This window comes from Papilio polytes, unplaced genomic scaffold (assembly GCF_000836215.1).
Source record: "Papilio polytes unplaced genomic scaffold, Ppol_1.0 DF823823.1, whole genome shotgun sequence".
In the NCBI taxonomy this organism is placed as follows: domain Eukaryota; kingdom Metazoa; phylum Arthropoda; class Insecta; order Lepidoptera; family Papilionidae; genus Papilio; species Papilio polytes.
In genome coordinates, this window is record NW_013525381.1 from 1,323,679 (window position 1) to 1,345,903 (window position 22,225).

At 34.2% G+C, this 22,225-nt stretch overlaps 3 protein-coding genes across 8 annotated transcripts in view; 1 reads left to right on the forward strand and 2 right to left on the reverse strand.

Annotated features, from left to right (window-relative positions):
* The window catches only part of LOC106103338 (adenylate cyclase type 9), a 13,646-nt gene extending 4,280 nt beyond the window's left edge, over positions 1-9,366 (reverse strand). Inside the window, exons 1-8 of the mRNA XM_013283076.1 lie at positions 8,619-9,366; positions 7,823-8,155; positions 6,715-7,721; positions 6,387-6,641; positions 5,959-6,315; positions 4,185-4,567; positions 1,888-2,088; positions 5-865 (exon numbers count right to left, since the gene is read on the reverse strand). Coding sequence (XP_013138530.1) covers positions 5-865; positions 1,888-2,088; positions 4,185-4,567; positions 5,959-6,315; positions 6,387-6,641; positions 6,715-7,721; positions 7,823-8,109 — 3,351 coding nt within the window. The 5' untranslated portion in view covers positions 8,110-8,155; positions 8,619-9,366. The remainder of the gene's footprint in view (positions 1-4; positions 866-1,887; positions 2,089-4,184; positions 4,568-5,958; positions 6,316-6,386; positions 6,642-6,714; positions 7,722-7,822; positions 8,156-8,618) is intronic.
* An 87-nt stretch (positions 9,367-9,453) lies between these two features.
* Positions 9,454-10,811, reverse strand: LOC106103387. The gene has a single exon (XM_013283134.1). It carries the CDS (start codon positions 10,752-10,754, stop codon positions 9,984-9,986), a length of 771 nt encoding a protein of 256 aa, XP_013138588.1. The 5' UTR covers positions 10,755-10,811; the 3' UTR covers positions 9,454-9,983.
* Positions 10,812-11,158: 347 nt separating this feature from the next.
* Positions 11,159-21,983, forward strand: LOC106103404 (probable phosphorylase b kinase regulatory subunit alpha). Of its 6 annotated transcripts, XM_013283160.1 has the most exons (18): positions 11,159-11,554; positions 11,633-12,618; positions 12,853-13,066; positions 13,233-13,342; positions 13,972-14,119; positions 14,690-14,854; positions 15,407-15,574; positions 16,014-16,143; positions 16,452-16,537; positions 16,815-17,000; positions 17,469-17,725; positions 18,124-18,162; positions 18,491-18,619; positions 19,633-19,771; positions 20,364-20,408; positions 20,779-20,880; positions 21,233-21,348; positions 21,692-21,983. In XM_013283160.1, exons 1-18 carry the CDS (start codon positions 11,296-11,298, stop codon positions 21,959-21,961), a joined length of 3,549 nt encoding a protein of 1,182 aa, XP_013138614.1. In that variant the 5' UTR covers positions 11,159-11,295; the 3' UTR covers positions 21,962-21,983. The 6 variants fall into 6 exon arrangements, with proteins under 6 accessions (XP_013138614.1, XP_013138616.1, XP_013138617.1 ...); XM_013283162.1 differs by lacking the exon at positions 20,364-20,408 and having other exon boundaries at positions 20,776-20,880; XM_013283163.1 differs by lacking the exon at positions 20,364-20,408.
* Positions 21,984-22,225: the final 242 nt, after the last annotated feature.

Here is a 22,225-nt window from a genome sequence, read left to right on the forward strand (position 1 = left end):
GAGTATTAACTTCGCGACAACCAAGCACTGCGAAGAACAGAAACAGCCCAGCGTACAAAGTGACCAAAGTGTTCTTCACGAGCCAATTCATTTGTGTAAAGTTACAGAACTCGACTATTCCGATGCATAAGAGGTAAACGTAAAACGATTGCTCGCCCTTGAGTATAGTCATCGTTGTGTTCATACAAGAAAAGTTAATCAGAACGGCCAATATCGGCAAACTGATCAGCAGACTGCCGGACAGATGCCAGGGGAACCAATCTGAGAGCTTCCTAAATATCTTAACGGATCGCCTGATTGTGTTGGTGACTAGAGGTTCGTTCTTAGTTTTCCATTTCAAGTAATGTCGATACACACAGAGTGATATCGCTAAAGCTTCTATGACAAAGAAAAATATGACCCAACCGTATGAATGGCGCCATTCAGAGTACAACACGAATATCGATATCGTAACAGCAACAAAAATGATCGCCGAAACAAGTATATCTAACGCAGTGTTAAATCTGGATGTTGTTAAAGTGGGTGGGAAATCTTCGCTGTCGTCGCTTCTGTGCGCTTTATCACGATAATGTCTCTCCATTTCTGGTGATTTGAAGAATAGTGTGAACGTGTTTAAAGGTGGTTGGACGAAGTAACTGATTCCCGACCTGGCGTTGTCTTGGACACATCGTATGAGCTGCAGATCTGACTGCTTGCGGAGCTTCTGCAGGGACTGCACTTGTTGCTCGTTGAGCGGCGGCGGCAGGCGAGTTCGCGACGGCATATCATTCAATGACGATTGACTCGACGTATAATAACCGGACACTCTGTGCTGCATTATGTCATTCTGCGAGGTCGCTAATGCCGTCTGATTGAGTGCGAATATCTGAAAAACGCATGAAATTAATTTCATGGTCATAGTATAAAAAATGTAACAATTTTATAGCGAATAATCAATAATCGCACTATTTACGATGTATTAAAATAAATTATCAATACAAATTGATACTTTTACATGTAATTGAAACCAAATGTAGAAACCCGTAATGAAATTATAACTTTATTGTTGTCTGTTACGCGATAAAATAAAAGATGTGAGAAGAATAAATACATTATTACGGGAGCCTTTTATGTCAAGCATAATTACAATCTTAACAAATTTTACGACGATGTGCACGAATAATTTTAATAGAATAACATCCTGTTGTAAAAAATCAAGGATGATTCATTTTTAATACAAAGACTTTTTGGATAAAACCTACTGATTTAAAAAATCACCTGAAGGGCAAATGTGAACGTTTTTATTATGATTTGCTGGATAATAAATAACAGTAAGCGTACGATATAACGTGCAATCAATGTTCTGTTGACACGCTATAAAATGATTGAAATATTCAATTTTATAGATCGTAAACCGGTGTCGTAACTCAAAGTAAATCATTACCAAGTATTCAAAGTAACAATTATACCGACATTTTAGCGTCCATTCGCAGCTGCTTTGAGTTGCAAATACAATAATAAATACAAGTTTTTATAGAACTTTTGGAATTACTTATTCCGAAAAGTTAGTCACTGAATCAATGTGTAACGACTGTGTATATCACTCTATGTTATACTAATATTATAAAGAAAAAGATCTGTATTTTTGTATGTATTGAAATAACTTAAAAAACTACTGGGTCGATATGAAAAATTCTTTCACCGTTAGACAGGTAATTTATCTGTGAGTAACATAGAGTATGTCTATTTTATTATATTTTAATTTCACGCGGACGAAGTCATATCTGATGAAGAGATAATATCATAAATACATTGCGGGAATCATTTTTCCTAGAATAACGTTTACCTTAAAGAATCTTAACATACTTTAATATAACTATGATTATTGAGCACATGGTAACAACATACCTGCTGTTGTATACTGGACCTTCGGCTGGTACTTCTTATACCGGAGTCCTTACGACTATTGACAGATGGGCACAGACTGACCGAATCGTCTTGTACCCTGGGCGACTGGGACGGCAGGGGAAGGTTCAATCTGCGATCCTTCGGCCGGATTAATTCACCCTGAGTCGCCAGGGTAGAACTCCGTGCACGGCTCACTGGCGTCTAAAAATTTATTTTATTTGTAACATTCATTGGATGTAATTTAATTCCAATGGAAGTTTCCAATTGCAATTTAAGGTAGTACGTTCGTCAGTCAGGTCATAGGTCACATATCATAGTGACGTAATTGTATTGCAAAATGCACAAGTTTACTGAGAACACCGGCTCGCTTACACAACGATCAAGTTCATTAACGTTACATGTTAAAAAAAAACACAAAAAAAAACTTTCAAATACATTTTATCTACATGTATTTTAAATAAAGATTTAAACAGATTAAATTAAAAAATAAAAACATACATCAACATAACTAATTCAAAACATTAAGAAACATGTTTCCCTTGTTTATACACTTTCTGGTATGCGCAATATCTTTAAAAATGTCGTTAGTTAGTCGTAAAAATTTCCAACATTCACAAAACAATCGTAAGGAAACCCCGAGGATCGGATTTAAAGGGAAAATTTAGCAACTTCGTACTTCGTTTAATCTCGTTTGTTCTATTTTAGTCGTTCATTTAGCAAACTTTCGTCATTTCGCAAACTGTCGTCACTGTAAATGTGCTTGATGGAAAGTGAATTGGAGAAGCCGTTTGAAATTGAACTATATAATCCTTCTTTTAACTGGGTCACGGATGTACTTTTGACTTGAAATATATTTATATCTAATCTATGGATTAACTTGCTCTAATAAATAGTTGAAAATCGCTTCGCTATATAAGCTAAATCGGTTGACCGCTTGGTCGTTTGCCACCTTACTTTATAAAGAAAAGGTTCCAATTTATTTATCTGTATTTCTTAAAACAAACAGGACCAATATATGTTGGCAGCAAAGTCCGCCAGCCGCGGTCATATCTCTTAGAAGACTTCAAATATGATGAATTAACAAAACACATTAAAGTTCCACATCAATTACATGAAATGTATATGAATATGAACTTTGGTACACTGTTTCTCATCATGTCATAATTCTAATGGAAAATTATCGAGGAAGCCGATTCATCAGATTTTAGTCCATATTATTGTGTTAAAGCAATACAAAGTTTTGGATCAAATTGGCAGTCAGTTTTGCCGACCTATGACGTAAGTACCTTCCAAACTACTAAAAAAAGCGCGTACATTTCAACCATATTGGTATTAACTTCAACTAAAAAATTAGAACGTATACAGTATGTTACTAAAATGTTTGCTCCAATCAAACAATTACAATGTTCAAAAGTTCTACATGAAATCATTCTCTCTTTATATGTATTGAATAGTTTTTGCATACAATCCAACTGTACGATCAGTGCAGTATTGTTAGTATTGTATTGATATTTCCCGTACAGGCTATGTGTGTAACCCACATACCTAGTAATGCCACGCCACTCCGGGCGCACTAGGCCACCCTAATGAACTAGGCCACGATGCCAGCGTTCTGTAATTCAATACAACCTATTTTCCTTTACACAATGCGATTTTTAATATCAATCCCTTGTCTCTTACTTAATACACTTTTAAAGTGGTGCCAGTATACCGAATTAATAGTAGCTTTACTTTTTGAATAAATCATATTTTTTTTTACTTTTATTGTAGGTTGAAACGTGTGTAAATTAATTGCTATTCTCTTAATATTGTTAAAACATTACAACGTATTTTGTAACTCTATTACACTAATGGTACTTTATCATTTTATTTTACGTAAAATAATACAAATCATACTGGAATTTTAAGCATCCTGTATTATAATTAATCTTTTAATTGCTGACTGGAAGCATTTAGTGCATACATTGATCCTCGAATTGTGCCCGTGCCAAGAGTAAATGGATTTATGTAAAAGTGCTATTTATAGTATTGCAATTTAGTTGCATATTCCATGCAAATAGAGACAATAATCTCATTTCATTGTTTTATAAACATGAGCCTTACTATGCGAGAAAGTCATTAGGATCATATCTAAAAGTGAAATGTACACACAGAACTAAAATAGTACTACTATATACAAAGGAGATAAGCGGAATCCTCTGCACGTGTGATTATCATCTGTAGCTAAATGCACAATTTGTAATCGTTTAAATAGCAAATACATTCTAAAACCAGCAACGATATTACTTTTTACATACCTCTAAATTCGGCCTCCCGTAATGCGATCTGTAGCTACTGCTTCTAGCAAATGGCGACATGTTACTTCTCGATTGACTTAAATATGATCGGATGTCGATAATTTCTCTTTCAAAGGAGGCCATATCCTGCCCCTGCGGCACATGGATCTTGCTGCTGCTCTGCACAGGCCTCTGTTTACTATCTTGAGATTCTATCACAATAGGCACTTGATGGTAACCGTTATTCGACTGGGTAGCATTCTCATCCCCCCTCTCCAGATAATGTATCGTTTTGTCGCTAAAGTTCTGCTTCTTCATCTCATGGAGCGGTGTGTCCGAATGTTTCCTAAGAAACCTGGGCACCTTCCAATTTTTCAGTTTATTCGTATACTTGCCGTAACTGCCTGAAATAAAACGCGTAAAACGCTAACGTGATTTCGTTTACGGCCAATAATATCGGAGCGTCCGGAATTATCAAAGGCCGATGCTTGTAAATTCTTATAAAGCATGTTATATGGCCAAGAATAACAAACTAGCGAGCGCTGTGTGATTATTTGTTTTGCGAATCATCACGAAAGTAAATAAGACACGTAACGAGAGCACATAATGTGTGTTGTGTTGTCGTTTAGCACGTCGGTGTCGGAGCTGCGCAAACTATTTGATAGACGTTATCTACGTAAGAAAGTTTTTCGGTAAAATATGGAAAAAGAATAACATAATCTACTACAGCGGTAAATCAGCTAAAGATTCTAATGGAAGATATTAGACTATATAATACAATCTATGTAGTTATAAAGATATCGAAATATGACTAGCTATATTTCTGCTGCAGCACGGATGGTTTTGATTTCACGTGTGTATATAAACTGCAACGTTAGCAGAAAAAGATATTGTATTTCATATCGAGTCAGAGACATATTATGTTACATTCTTTGTAAATTGCAATATTTTGTATCAGCTATGCCATGACTACTTGTTTTAAGTAGAAAAAAATAATGTTGAAATTCTAAAATTATTTTAAAAAGCTGTTTGAAGATTTTATTAGAACGTTTTATACATCTTAACCTCGCTAACGGGAAAAATAAATCAGTGAGGGTTATGTTTACAAATACTGTTTGATATTTAAAATCATCAAGAGGATCAGTAACAAAATACGCATTCCACGCACATTACATAAAATTTCCGTAATAAAAGATAGTGCTCCGTCAGGAACACTGGTCAATCGATGTCCCTAATAAACAATGTTGCAATCACGTCACGTAGAAATTGGAGAAAATAATACGTCGAAGATGAAAGATTAATTACTTTTACGCAAGATTGTGGAATTGATGTGATCATTTTCTCTTGCACTAGCAAATGTAGGGACCCCTACATTATTATATAATACCTTTATAAAAATCAGAACCAGTTGTAGTGTTAATGATTGCAAAAAAATTAACGAAGCAATTAAATAATAGAATGGATGAAAACGATATCGCTGTTCTATAGTTGAGCGTATAGTTAGCGGGGCGTCACCTTCGAGCAATTAAGTGTCACGCTTTATCTTATCTGTGACTTGTGCCTTATGCCATTGATAACTAAGACTTTTAAATAAGACCACTGCTTCTCATCACGCTATGTACACAATCAGAGCGTGACCGTTCAAATATACGAAACAAAACCATTATATAAAAATAATTAATACAAAAAGATTTTATACTAAAAATTTATAAACGTAATGAACGACATTGGATCTTGATTTATTCACACGAATAAAAGCAACTTATTGAAATTAAAAGTATTCTAAAATACTTACCAACAGAGGTTGGGCTTTTCGATGAAGTATCGTTACTTTCAACGAACTCTTTTTCTCTCTTCTCATCCAATTCAGCGTCGGAGTCAAGAATACTCGGCAACGAACTGGCTTTCGTTCGAAAGTTGAATGGATTTGGGGACAGGAAATTGGTATCAGTATTGGTGCTCTTCTTGTCGTCTGATGCGTGTGTTTTCGCAGTAAGCGGGAGGGGCGAGTGATTAAAGGTGAAATTTGACTGCGGGGAAACTGCGGGAGATATGATGAGACGAGGATTAATAGGATTGGAAGGTGTGATACATTGATCATGGTCGTAAGGAGAATTAAGCTGACGTCCCTCAATGAAGTAGGTTTTATGACCTGGACACATTCAACACATTTATAAAACACAACTAAGGGTTCCATGCTTAAATTAATAGAAGTCTACTAACCAAATACCTCCTCGCCTTCTTCTAGAACATAGGAACCTCCCAAAAATTTGCTCGTTTCCTCCGATATATGTACGCGGCCCGGTTTCCCAGTCGATTCCATTTTATTGGCAAAAGACACATCATTGCTCCAGACATCAAATTTAAATCTTCGTGTACCAACAATACCGCATAAAACCGTTCCAGTATGAACTCCTACTCTCATATTGATGCCCTCACCACGCTCTCTATCGAACTCTTGAATTGCTTCTATCATACCTAAAATATCGGTAATTAATTAATTCACGATCTTCTTCATAAATAAATCCACTTTTATTTTATCAATACCTACCAAGTCCCATTTCAACACAACATGTAGCATGATCCAGTCTCGGCTCAGGACATCCAGAGACACAGTAGTAACAATCTCCCAAAGTGGAAATCTTCTCACATCCATGTATATGACACAGCTCATCAAACTTCTCAAATAAATCATTCAATATATTCACTAATTCTTCAGCACCTTTGTTACTGGACATCCTTGTAAAGCCCACAATATCAGCAAACAAAATACTGACATTATCCATACAGCTCATGTTGAAAGGCCTGAATAATGACTTGATATCACCAGCTCCAGGGTTCGATGTTCTGGGATTCAGTGGATGTTGGGCTTTAAAGTTAGTTTCACCTTCTAACACTTGCTCCTCCATTAACCAACTTGCTAACTTTGGTGGCATAACTGAATGAATCATTTTCTCTTTTAATTGTTTTTCCATCTCCAGCTGTCGTCGTACCAATAAACTTTGCCCTACTTTCATAAACGTGCCACGCATTCTTACAAAAGTCATCAAATAAATATGAACACCAATTATGTGCACACAAAGCTGGAGCAGAACTCTCACAAACATTCCGGGATATTGCCATTCTTGTTCAGATAAATGCAGGATAATGTTAAGGATTTCAAAAACTATGGAGTACAATATCCCAATAATAACACATACAAACAAAGGCAGAGGTGTCAATGTATATATGATCAATAGTATCTCAATACAAATAGTAAAATGTCCTGATTGGCTTATATCTGCCACTTGGGGGAAAGATGTTTCCAGTTGTGTGGTCAAAGTTACAAGAGACAAACTGAGGATGCAAAGAGCCAATGCCATTATCAAGGAGATTCGAAATGTAAAAATCTTATAAATATCAGTAAATGTGATAAATAGCATGACACATGTTATCAAGACAACTCCAGCAAATATTGAACACAGAAATGGCCACTTGACTGTAATGCCATGTAGCCCAAGAACTACAAAGTAGACAAACCATGATATAGAAAATATTAAAATGTATAAAAGTGCAAATCTGAAAAAGAAAAGTTACATAACTATAAAATAACATTATAAAGATAAAAAACAATCTACAACACAAACTTGAAAAAACATTTAATGAAATAAAAAACTTACCTGAATCTTAACCTAATTTGCCTAAAGGAACTACTTCTGTATTGGCCTTCAAGTATTTCCGAGTCAAATCTAGGGTTCCACCAGGTTCCAGGTGCTGCTCGTTCAAAGGCAATGGGTATAGCAAACCCGCAGCAGTTGGTGGTGGGATTGTTATGTGCCAGATATGCCTGGACATGGGGAGCCAGCCTAATCTGGGCATCCTCCCCTTCAGAGCAGTCTGCTTCATGCTTATTGTCATACAACTCTGAACCTCCATTACAACTGACACACCCACTTTGAGCACTCATTGTTTCCTTCTTATGTTAGTTCCATTCTACTTTTTTTAACTTTAACCTGTTCATAAAATATTTGAATGATTTTTACAGATAGTCATCATTAATTAACTACCTATAGTTTAAATTTACCAAGTGTGCCTAGAAATGATATGAAATGTATAAAATATATATTCCCTCAAATAATGTACATTTTACTGTGAACTCTTAATAAAAACTAATATTAACTTAATGTAAAATAATTTACACTAATCAGAACACAATGCAATTACTAAAATTTAATTTAATATTTATTACATGGTAAAATGATTAATTTACATTATTCAAAAACATTTTTTCTTTAAATGAACAGCTGATACTAAAATACGATATTCAAAGACAAATAAAGCATAACTGAGTTTATAATTGTTTTTAATATAAAAAGAGTTTGGCTAAGATTCGACTTGACTGTTATTTCAAAACATTTAATTAATTGTTAACGCCTGATAACACAGTTAAATACATAATAGATCATATTCTCTTACTTTTTGTCCCAAGGTTACACAAGTTCATAAGACACAACTGTTTCCAGGCAAAGCGTTACTATTAGTTCACTTAAATCGTTTACTTTTGTCACAATAAATGAAACAGTTTTTCTTTGGCATTTCCTTGAAATGAAAAATATTTAGCAACATCCACCAGCACACAAAACTCTGTTCACTATTTATGACAATTGTACTAATGTGACCAGATGTCACTTTTACCTTACTGCGCAATTGTCTAAATTCTACTAAAATTAACTAATTGAGTTATTTTTGTTTTTTGTAAAACAAAACGGTTGGAATCACAGAAAAAATCAAATGAACGATCTCTATTTGAGGTCCATTTTCTTAGTCATTATTGTTTAAATGTTCTGAAAGAATAAATTCTCATTTTGTGTATTGCTAATACATCATCTTCGTAGTTTCCACTAAGTTTAGTTTTGTTTTACCCACAAACAGGTAGTTTTGCATATTTACATACAATATACAGGACAAAAACATGAGTGTCGATAGCATAGCTTTTATGAGATTCGCCGTAAAACTAATTTTTTATAAATTCTGTGACATCATTTATCAGGCATATTTTTATTCCTGATAAAAACAGATACTTATTAAATCTGGTCACACATACCAGATAAAGATGTTTTGGCAGTAGGAAGTGGTAGGAAGTAGGAACTTATGGTCAACATTTATCAACAGAGTTTTAAAACATGTTCATTGACCGGTTTTATTACATTATGGTGGCCAAGGTTAAATTATGGGGAACATAAAAAATAATGTCTTAAAGGTATTTTAAAGCAAAACTCACATTTTGATTACAATGAATAAAAACGAAACATTATCAAATAATATTGTATATAATTAGCAACATATTAAAATCTGAGTATATCACAACATCATTATATATCTTAATTTACAGGAAGACATTTTAAGTAGTTTATCAAAAATATATCATGTCATTTCAAAGAAAGGCACATTTTAGCACTTATGTATCCCATATTATAGATGCAAAGTCCTATGATTAGCTTATTTTATGTCATCACAATGATTTTCAACCCTTATCTATTATTGCTCCGAATATATAAACTTCGTTCTCTAAATTTATCCCTTAATATCATACATAACATTAAATCACAATTAATACTGAACTATTTCCTGAAAGTTGAAAATTTTACACAAACTAAGAATTGACAAAATTTAAAAATTTATGTTTTAAATTTGATTAGCTATCCATTATATTATTTGGTTATTAGACACTCCATAGAAAATTATGTACATAATCTGTACCAGTGTTAAAAATATTTCTACTCAATTTTCACATGTATATTGAAATCTTAAGTAGGATTTCAATACATTGCAGGACGGAAACTAATCATTATACATTCCATCAAGAAGGAAATCCATTCTTTTGTAATGTCTGTTCTTCCAAGCTTCTTGACCTCTCTTTATTGCAAGATATCCAACAACAGCAAACATTGGTACTACTAATATTGTAATAACAATTGGCATAATCATACCAGGATGGCTATTTGGATTCCTCGGTACTTTAGTATTATGGCCATCTTTGGGGTAAGATGTTTCAAAATCTACCAATGGTATTTGATCTAATGCTTCATTAGATAACACCAATGGTTTTTTAGGGGTTTCAGTCTTATTTATTTTCTCAATAGTATCGTCTTTGGGAACACTGTTATTAATAATTTTCTGATTTGTCACCGATAATGCAGCAATTTTTTTAGGGTTTATAATATCTTTTAAAATATCAACTTGTTTAGGGCGAGTACCATTGTTTTTATCTATTTTCGTAACATTTGCAGGGACCTGTATATCTTCTGCAGAGCTGTATACTACTCCTTTTCTCGCTACTACAGATTTTTCTTTATTTTTACCTATTTCATTATCCAAACTCAGAAGAATATTGTGTTTATCCTTCGGCAATTGTACAATATCAACTACTGCATTAGGTAATAAAGACCCACCTTCACTTGCTAGGTTTAAATTTGTTTTGTTGTAATCTTCGTAATGAGATTCTTGCAAGACGATTTTACTCGATTTGTCTCTAGGAGCTACCGAAGTTATGCTATTTCCGAATATATTCGGAATCCACAAAATATTACACAAAACAAATAGTATTAACATATTGTAAAACAAATTTAAAATCAATTTTAAAATAAAAATGAAACTATAAAAAAGAAATAATAACAAAACATCGAACTTTTGTAATTTTGTTCAATAATGTCATTTCTGATTGACATATAAATATTTTGTCAATGAAGTTGACGTTGATGGTTTACGGAATTTCGTCTGGAAATGTGAAAAAACATTTGGTGATTTTTGTTTTCATTTTTATTTACATTTACTATGTCATCTTTAACAGGAATATAATAACCCTAAATATCTGAAAGCTTAATTGAAAGGATCAATGAGAATGTTTATCTTTTAAAGGAGATTTATAAATTGAAAATATTTTTTCTCTGTAATGACTACTGACAAGTGACAATTTCTTTGCACTGACAGCTGACAGTGACAATAAATGACAATCTCGACTTTCTGCGACTTTCAAATGACATATTGAATAAAATAGATTTGTTTGGCCAGAATTCATTGTTTTGCTAAAATGTGTGCGGCCACTTAAATAGTTCTATAAATATTTAAAAACTGCGCATATAAATAAAGAACGATGAGAACCCGCAGCAATTCAGGTGTCCGATTGGATTATTATCAAAGACTTGTGCACAAGTTAATTTTAGATCATCAGCAACCAGTTACAGGATTATTTCCTGCAAGTCCTCAAAATGATCATGCGTGGATTAGAGACAACCTTTATTGTATATTGGCGGTCTGGGGGCTATCGATGGCTTTCAAGAAAATTGCCGATCAAGATGAAGATCGTGCAAAAACATATGAATTGGAACAAAGTTGTGTAAAACTGATGAGAGGTAAGATAAACAAATTTGTTTTAAAGTATTATTATTATTTCATATTATGTGAATGATAAATATACATTTATTTTATAGGTTTGTTGATGGCAATGATGCAACAAAAAGATAAAGTTGAAAAATTCAAGACTACACAACATCCTATGGATTCACTACATGCTAAGTATTCATCAATAACTGGCCGTATAGTGGTCAAAGATAATGAATGGGGTCATTTGCAAATTGATGCAATTTCATTATATCTTCTCATCCTAGCACAAATGACTGCATCTGGCTTACAGATTGTTTTCTCCCTTGATGAAGTTGCTTTTATTCAAAATTTAGTGTTTTACATTGAATCTGCATACTGTACACCAGATTATGGCATTTGGGAGCGCGGTGATAAAACAAATCATGGTTTACCCGAACTCAATGCCAGCTCTATTGGAATGGCAAAAGCAGCACTGGAAGCTATGAATGAACTTGATCTATTTGGTGCCCGTGGTGGTCCCTCAAGTGTCATACATGTTCTGGCAGATGAGGCACAGAAATGTCAAGCTGTTTTACAGTCTATGTTGCCTAGAGAGTCAAATAGTAAGGAATTAGATTCAGGTCTCCTATCTATTATAAGCTATCCAGCATTTGCAGTAGATGATCCTCAACTTATAGCTAAAACTAGAGATACAATAGTAACAAAACTCCAAGGGAAATATGGATGTAAGAGATTTTTAAGAGATGGTCACAAAACACCTAGAGAAGATCCTAATAGACTTTATTATGAGCCATGGGAGTTGAGAATGTTTGAAAACATAGAATGTGAATGGCCATTATTCTTCTGTTATCTCATACTTGACTATTGTTTCCAAGGAGACAAAAACAATGTGGCAGAATATATGCAGAAATTGGAAAAGATAATGATAAGGAAAGATGATGGAATGAAACTTGTTCCGGAGTTATATTCTGTGCCTGTTGAGAAGGCTGATGCTGAACAATGCAATCCCGGAAGTCAGGAAAGGATACCACTTGGTAGATGTCCATTTATTTGGGCACAGTCATTGTACATACTTGGGAAATTGTTACAAGAGGTAAGTGAAATTTGCTAAGTATACTTTGTGTAAATTAGATGATAATTTTCTTTCTAATTGTTACTCAATAACGATTACAATATAAAAAATCTATCTTCAATAAAACAAAATAAAATGCCACAATTATTTATATTTGACCTAAAAACCTGTAAAAATATCAAACTAATGACAAAAAATAACCAAAACATCTGCCAATGATAAATAAATATCACCTAAATTTTATGTGTGTTTTAGGGTTTTCTAGCCGTTGGTGAATTAGATCCATTGAACAGAAGACTGTGTTCAGAGAAAAAGCCAGATGTGGTTGTTCAGATTGTCATATTAGCGGAAGACAATGAGATCAGAGACAAATTGTTAGAATATGACTTACATGTTCAGACAATAAGTGAAGTAGCACCTATAGAAGTTCAACCTGCAAGAGTATTAAGTCATCTTTACACTTATTTGGGTTTGTAACTTTGAGAAATTTATACAACTTTAATAGTAACGGAAAAAAAATTTTCTCATCAAAAATGAATCCAGTTTTAAGCCACATGTTCAGTTTTAATAGAACATTGAACTGTACAGTTATACTTGAAGCATGATATGTTAATGGTAATTATGTTTAATTCCAGGACGTAACAAAAAGTTGGGCTTGTCAGGAAGAAAATCGCGTGATGTTGGCATTCTCAGTACTAGCAAATTGTATTCTTTGAATGATCGTATATTTGCGTTTACTCCCCAGGTATGTTACTTTCCTAATGGCTTTGTTTTCATCTGTTAATAGAAATTTGATTATCTTTTTGTAGTAAAATAAAAGTATATCTATATCTCTATATAATTTTATAAAATGTGCATGGATATTACTATGAATTAGCCCGTATCTTCAAAGCACTTAATAATTTTATTTTATTTACTAGTATTCTGATATGAAGCGTTTCTACATTGCTTCTGATTATGAGCTGATGGTTGATACTCTCAAAGCGGAAATTAATTTCTTGAAGTCTTCTTGGCAAAACCTTCTCGGCCGACCGCTTGTTGTCTTGACTTTGAATCAAATGCAATTAGGTACTTATTTATTATGTTATATGGAATATATGAATGGCTTGCTGTTTTACCCGTCCAATTTAATGTGTAGATAAAACATCGCATGTTTTGTGGAATGTACAAGCAATACTAAGAGTCTTGAAAATAATTAACATTGATTGTAGCCGTAGAAATGTTTGTCTATCGTTAATTATAACCTATGTAGTAAATTAACCAGTATATAAATAATTTTTGAACTAAACTGTCAAAAAGGATACAGATAAAAAATACTATTGTCTATGTCTTGTCTTGTGTGTTACGTGATAAAATGGCGTTGATGTCGCGTAGAACTTCGACTACGAGGAGTACTACATGTCGCGCGACCCGGCGCTGCTAGCCAGCACCTTCACTGCCAACGTCGCATTTCTCGGAATGAGCTGGAAACAGATGCTCGGCCGGCCGACTATCACCTTGCTGGCCACACAATATCTGTTAGGTAAACATGTGTAACCATAGACAAATGAAAAAATAACCATCAACATTTATTATCTACCATTAAACTAATTAATTCTGCCTAAACATTCTTTGACTCGATTAATATCTTGTTAGGTGCTTGTATTAATTTTATTACGTCACTTTTATCATTTAAAATTCGTCAAGGAAAAGCCAGAAAAAATCAAAATACTTATTTCTGTGAATAAAATATGTATAAACAAAACAAAAAAGAAGCTCTAATAATCAATGTTATGAAAAAAGATATAAAAGGTCATTTTACAGATATCAATTAAAATTAAACGCTAGACACTACCTATTTTACATTTAAATCACAATTCATAATATTCATAAATTTTGTGACAATATAAAATAAACAGATGTATGTTGCGGATGTTTAAAATCTTTGTTTTACTTTATTTTTTTTAACACCTTTTTAATTCTTTTTTAATTCAATATTTTTAACATAAATACACAAGAAATGTCTTCTACTAACCATTTGTATCCTGCTTTTAAGGCTTTTCCAAATTTCTAACAAAAAAAATAGATAACCTTTAATTTTGGTAATTTTCAGATCAAGGCAAAATTCCAATGGCTATGATAACGACTATGAAAAAATTGAAATCGGGCTACATTAACGGGACTAGAGTAACATTGGGTAACCTCGGTGAATTCTTGAGTACCTCGGCTATCACAAATCTGAGCTTCTTGGGCAGTCAGGAGGAAGGTTATCCTGACAGTAAGTATGAATCCAGCAGTTACAGTATATTAAAACAACAAATATTTTTCACTTTTCATAAACAAAAAGTCACATATCAAAAACTTTATTGCGAGTTGGTTCGTCAAAGTTACCCATCTATAGTACTAATGTAATGAATGTATATTTTATTGTTTACATTTGTCAAATTATCAATTGAAAATGTCCTTAATGTTGGCACATTGTAGTTTAACCTTTTCCCCATTAAGGTTTTTTCCAATTGATTTACCCTCTAAGTTTAATAGTGTGAAAATATATATCCTAAAGCATGTCATATGTGTACAAGGTGAATAAATGGGGAAAGTCGTCATGTGATCAAGCTAATAGCAGCAAAGAATCCAGATTGGTAACAGTAATTGTTATCCAATGGCAAAGGCCTTCGTAGTCATTTCAGTATTTAAGTTTTAAAATTTGATAAATGAATTTCCATACATAGACAATAAAATGAAATTTTAATAATATCATGCGGAATATGCAAGGGAACAGCATTTATCTAATACCTAGTATATGTTTTAATGTTGTATTTTTTACCAGAATTAAATCCCCAAGTGCAAAGTTACCTGGAGGAGCACTTGCTGAAGTCGTTCAGCAACAAGATCAGCTTCCTGTCGCGTCCGGTCGGCGCGCGCAACACCAAGCCGCTGCGCAGGCGCATGTCAGTTAGGGGAGCTATCAAGAAAACACGCTCCATCAATGTCGACTGTGAGTAACAAACTAAAATTAGTTTATTACATAGTATTAATAAAAGACTGGTACTCCGTTTGCGTAAAATTAAAAAATAATAAAAAGCATAGCCTATTTTATTCACTGATATCGTAGGATTAACGGTGAAAGAATTTTTGAAATCGGCTCATTCGTTGAGCTTTTTCAATACAAAAATCCAAAATTACCAAAATTTTTCTTTATAGATTTTTCTGTATAGACTACTTTTACCTGCGAATCTGTCTGTAAAATAAAATAGAAAATTATATAGTATCTAATGGTTTCTTCCAGACTGTACTCTATATCCCTGCCAAGTTACCGTTAAACCGTTCCGGAGATATATAGCAACAAACACCCATCCATCCATTTAAAATTTCACACATTAAATTATAAAGATAAAATTACTTACTTATTTAAAACCATTAATCTTAAATTTTAGCGGAAACTCTAGGCATGGAAGGGGAATACGTGGGTCCCCATCTGGAAAGGAAGCCGTCTTGGCTGGAAGTAGATCCGATATTGGGCCGGAGTCCTTCACCCGAGGACGCTAAAAGAAGAGCTATTACTAAGTAAGTATAATTGCGTATTTTTATTTATTTTTTTTTTTTAATTGTATTAACGTATAACTTAAACACTCCGTGCTACTAACCCCATCAGAATGGCGCGCTATTCTGATACGTCGGAATGAGATTGACAGATGTCAGATAGGGATGGGACGTATATGCCAATAATGTAGTGTTGCGCCAATCCTCCAGCGCAGTACTGATATCCTTCATAACAGTATTAAATATCCTATAATCTAGTCCTACTAATTTGCTAAAATTGTACTTTATACTTACCGTATATATGTGAATATTGTTTTTTAAAAACTTTTCAGAGGAACTTCCACAACTAGTTTAGGCATCGTGCCTCCTACTATTGAAGTGACTAAAGAGCAAACGCCTTCGCCACCTAAAGAAGAAGGTAAATTAAATAAAATTGGAATGTTAAGTGCTAAAATATGACTAATTTTAATAATTTAAATATATTAAATACTAGCTGTCGCCGTCGACTTCGTTCCTCATCGAAAACGTAGCTTTTTAATGGTAATAGTAATTTTCGAGATATCAATTCATAGAAAAATACAAATCTTATTTCTTTATAATAATAGTTTAGACTACAAATTTCATTATTATGAATAATGAGAATAAAAATATTTCAGGACCTTTTTTTTAGTTTTTGCCCTATTTGTATTTTTCAGGCGCAGTAAATAAAAACATATCTTCAATAGTTCGTAACAGAACAATATCCGAGTCACAGAACGTCGTGTACGCGGAGCAGGAGACCGACGAGCTGATCGCCATGCTGAGAGAAACTGAGAGCTTGGACGAACAAGGCGATATTTTACAATACCTTGTGGATACACAGGGACTCGAATTTAATACAGGTTTGACTTTAGTATGTTAAATTAAATTAAATTAAAGTGTGTTCTTATATAGGAAAATGTGAAAATTACAATTTAAAATGTTAGTTTTAAAATTCAGATAATAGATGGCGCTATCTCATGTATTGGAGCTTCTCTATCGATTTTTTTTATAATTTATTGTCCGGTTCACATTTACCCAGTACAGTTGGATAGCTACGAGGGCGAGTCATAAGGACTCGTTGCTGCCAGTTACGGTTCACACTGCGCCAATTGATTGACAGTCCAGTTATGGAGTCCTACTGACCAAGTGTACTGGCTTAGTATGAACTGCGCATGAAGTTATTCACCAGTGCCGGGTTTAGCGATACTTCTTACGTCATGTCTTAAGTTTCATAACAGAGTAACATTAGATTATGCAATGCAGACTTTTAGCACCCCTACTCTAACACCGATACTGTTTTGATTTTAAGAAAAAATGTTTTTTCCTAGGTATTCTGGAAAGCGGTAAACCAGTAACGGTGAAGGAGCTTCTGAAGGCGTTATACGAGAAGGCATGCACTCAGAAGCTTTGGGGTCTAGTCCGACATACCGCGGGCATGCTGGGCAAACGCGTGGAGGACCTCGCGAAGGCCGTAACGGACCTGCTGGTGCGCCAGAAGCAGATCACCGTGGGCATGCCGCCCAGCAACGAGCACACCATCACGGCGCCGCTGCCCGAGAATGAGTTACGGCAGCTTATACATTTGGTAAGGAATTTTATACCTCTAATAAATATATGTCTTATATTAAGGGAGTAAGGACGAAAATGTGCGAGAACTTACTCTTTACTAATTTTTTTTATTAGATTTGGACTTTGGGTGCAATATTCATACTAATTTTGTGGATAACGTTACGAATATTTTTCGCAAATTTTAGTGCCAGGGTCTGTATAATATAATGTAGAACTAGTAAAAAACTTAAAAAAAAAACAATACTAAATTTAAAAAAAAAAGTTTCGTTTTCGTAATAATAGATGGCGCTGATTTTAATTAAACAAATAGATGGCGCTGTAGGTGGTGTTTACCAAGTTTTTACATTCACACAAGCAATTTCACTACTATACAATTAAGTTCACCTCATTCATCGTTATATTTGTTTCATGCAGTCATTTCGAAGAGAAAATCATGACAGTGAAAATAAAAAGGTAATCCTCTGTAGTTTTTCACTTTAAAAATATACTACAAATTACTAGATAATTGCACTAATCTAATCTTTAGGAATTCTATATCACATATTTGGCAGGTAAACCGTATAACTAAAATTTTATACTTTCAAACTTTTACAATGTCCAATATAAACTGAGTTATTTTTTACATGGCTTTGCAGTTAAATAAAATATAAAGAACTGAACAGAAATCAACTTATATCAGGCAAGACATACCTATAATTTCACCATTCCATACTTACATTAAATTTTATAATGAACCTTATGGGCTTGTGATAGGTTATATTTTAGTATAAACGTGTATCAGGCGTACGGCGACGACGAGAGCACGGCCATGCTGACGCAGGAGCTGCTGGTCTACCTCGCCATGTTCATCCGCACCGAGCCTCAGCTTTTCCTAGAAATGCTGCGTCTGAGGGTCGGACTTATCATACAGGTACACACAAACAGCCTCCTCCCCCCTTTTACCCTCTAAAACCAACAAAAATATAAAAAGACTAGCTTTCGCCCGTTAACGTCCGCGTGGAATTAAAAAAAATCAAAAGAGAGTAGCCTATGTGTTCTTCCAGACTATGCTCTATGTCTATGCCAAATTTTATTGAGATCCGTTCAGCAGTTTAGGCTACAAACTCTAACAAACATCCATCCATTCATCCATCCATATTATAAATGCGAAAGTTTAGATGGATGGATGGATGTTTTTTAGCGTTTGTAGCCTAAACGGCTGAACGGATCTCCGTGAAATTTGGCACAGGTTTAGAGCATAGTCTGGAAGAACACATAGGCTACTTTTTATCCCGGGAATAGTTAAGGTTTCCGTGGGATTCATTAATTTCGTTTTTTAACGTTTACTCGATTATTCTGCAACGGTTCAACATATCTTATTAAAATTTGGCACAGATATAAAACAAAGTCTGGAGTACACATGGGATAAGCTTCATCCCCGAGAAATGTCCGGTTCCCGAGGGATACGTGGCTTTTTATAATTTACATAGTTCGTATGTTTTCTAATACCACGCGGACGAAGTTGCGGGCAACAGCTCGTTTATAATATTAGTTAGAAGTTAGATATGAAAAATATTCTCGACCGAACTTTAGATTTCGGTATAGTTTCGGTCTTAGTTTCGGTTTCGAATAAGATATAGCCGTAAGTGGAATAATTTATCGTGTTACGGGTCAATTTTAATCTAATTCCTACAATTTTTAACGAAAATCAAAAACTTTATATCTGTTGAAACCGTGGAATATAAGTTTCGGTTAAAAGGTAGCGGATTCGGATGAAACAGAGCGCAAGCTCGAAAGTTCGGTTTCGCACGCATTAAATGTGTCATGTGTTTTACATTTTTTTTCCTATAGTAACCTAATTAAATCTATTAGTAACCTAGATAAATGAAGAAAGTTAGGGACGTAATTGTGAAAAAAAATGTCGATTTAAAACGTTTTTTGTAGGTAATGGCAACAGAATTATCGCGGACATTGTCGTGCGACGGCGAAGAGGCTTCCGAGCATCTGCTCAACTTGTCACCTTTCGAGATGAAGAATTTGTTGTACCACATACTTAGCGGAAAGGAGTTTGCTATCAACAGCGGTAAGTCAAGGAAACTTTTCCTATCCACCAAAATAAACTAGCTTTTGGCGTCTTTGTTCGCGCGGAAATATTTTTTTTTAATATAGCCTATATTACTCACTGATAACGTAGATATTTATTGGCGAAAGTTTTTTTTGTAATCAGCCCAGTACTTTTTGAGTTATTTCACTATGTACAAAAGTACAAAACTTTTCTGTATGTAATACTAGCCTTTGCCCGCGACTCCGTCCGCGTAAAATTTAAAAATAACAATAAAGAAATGAAATATTATTTCATTTCTTTATTGTTAACTTTCTAACGGTGAAAGAATTATTGAAATCGGCCCAGTAGTTTTTGAGCCATTATTCATTATTCATTACAATCAAAGTTTTCCTCTTTATAATATTAGTACAGATCAAGATAGTTATAAATATACTTATTGGACCGATTATTAAATCCACGCGGAATTACTTAGTCATTGGAAACCTGTAAAAAAGTGGGCGGAGTATTTTAGATGTATTAATTTCTTACATGATTATAATTGTATTAAGTACATATATCGAGGTTAAAATATTTGTATAATTCATGTTAAGAAGTGATGTTTTATTTGCAGCAAACTCCCTGTTTGTTATAAAAGAAAAAATCAATAAGGACAAAGGCGAGTTACAATCCCCGTGTTTGTCTTTCGCTTATGTTTGTGTCGAGCGCCATTCGTCGATGTTAATTTGTTCATCCCCTTTGTGCATGTCCCTTTGCATTTCTTCCGCTAAGCATGCGAATATTTAAATCGCATATTTAGTTAACAAATAGTTTTAATCGAACCACAAACAGAAAATCATTAAAAATGCAATTCTTCGAAAAAAACTACATTTATCTTTAGAAATTTGTTATTTAGATATTTTATAGTAGGTATAGCATTTGTACATTAAAGCCATTTCTCTCACTAATCTATTTTACCTTGTTATTATGTTATTTTATTAGTTTGCTAACTATATAAAACTAGTAATGTAGAATGTTTATTTCAGTAGGTCGTGGAAACTTCTCTATTGTGAGTAACAAATCGAATCGATACGGAAAGAAGTCACAAATAGTATTAGAAGGGCAGTCTCTACAAGGCGGAATTGAGGATGGTAAGTTTAAAATACGCTACTTGCAATTTATTGTGAATGCTGTCAGTTTGCAATTTGACTAAGTAAAATAAGTCTTAAATTGTACATATTAAGACCATTTTTGTACTTTTCTTTTTTTATTATTGTCGAATAAAGAATTATAAGTTGTCCTATTTCAGTGGCTCAATTGATATCATCAGCTCCCGGATATTTGTCAAGCATTCTGGGTTTGCTATTCAAAATTTTAATCTTGTTCTTTATACTTTCAATTATCTTAACGTTGGCGAAATGATCGAAATAATGATGGAGCCCGCTATTCATTAAGAAAGAGAGGGAGAGAGAGGGGAATTATATGTAGTTATTCTTTCTTTAGTGCCCATGGTGGAACAAGATCGTCAAGGTCAGTGGCTGCGCCGGCGCAGACTGGACGGAGCCCTTAACCGAGTGCCTAGGAACTTCTATCCCCGCGTGTGGGGGGTGTTAGAGAGGGTAACGTACTATATCACCAGCTTACTACACGTCTTCACTGAAGGGTTTCCAAACCTATCCTAAATTAGTCATAATCAACCACGCTGGCCCAGTGCGGGTTGGTTGACTTCATAATATCTTTGAATTTCTTCGCCTATATGTGCAGGCATCATATTTTGCTTCGCCGTAAGAATTTCAAGTAAATTATGTACATATGAAATTAGAAAGTAATTGGAAATCGTACTGAGACATGGCGAAATTTGAACCTAAGACCTGTGGATTACGAGTCAAGTACCCTTGAGCCACTGACGCTTTTAATTATGCATATCGAAATGTATAAATATAGCCATTTTATTAATTCCAGTGCCAAGGTCTGGTCATTCAGGGTAAAGTTCTGCAACCGAACTTGACCCAAGAGATGACGTCGGGAGAGCTGAAGTTCGCGCTGGCTGTGGAGACGGTGCTGAACTCCATCCCGCAGCCGGAGTACCGCCAGCTGGTGGTGGAGGCGCTGATGGTGCTGACGCTGGTGGTGGAGTACAAAGCCGTCAGCCACTTGGGGGGGATGATCACTGTGGAACATTTGGTTCACAAGGCCAATCAGATATTCTTGGAAGATCAGGTATGTTTCTAATGACGTCAATTTTTTTTTTAATTTTTATCTTATGGTATGTTAAAAGCTGTATTATACTAGTTCCCAGTGTAAATAAATAAAGCATACTTAGATACTTAGATTTAGTTATGTTATTTTAAATTTAAAAGTACAGACTAGCCCATTTAGAGAAAGTGATTCGAATAGCGATATCGCTAGTAGAATCGACAAAATGTGTAGGAATAAATATGTGACAATCACGTGACTTATCGAATGTTGTTGTTACTATACATTTTTGACTTCTCA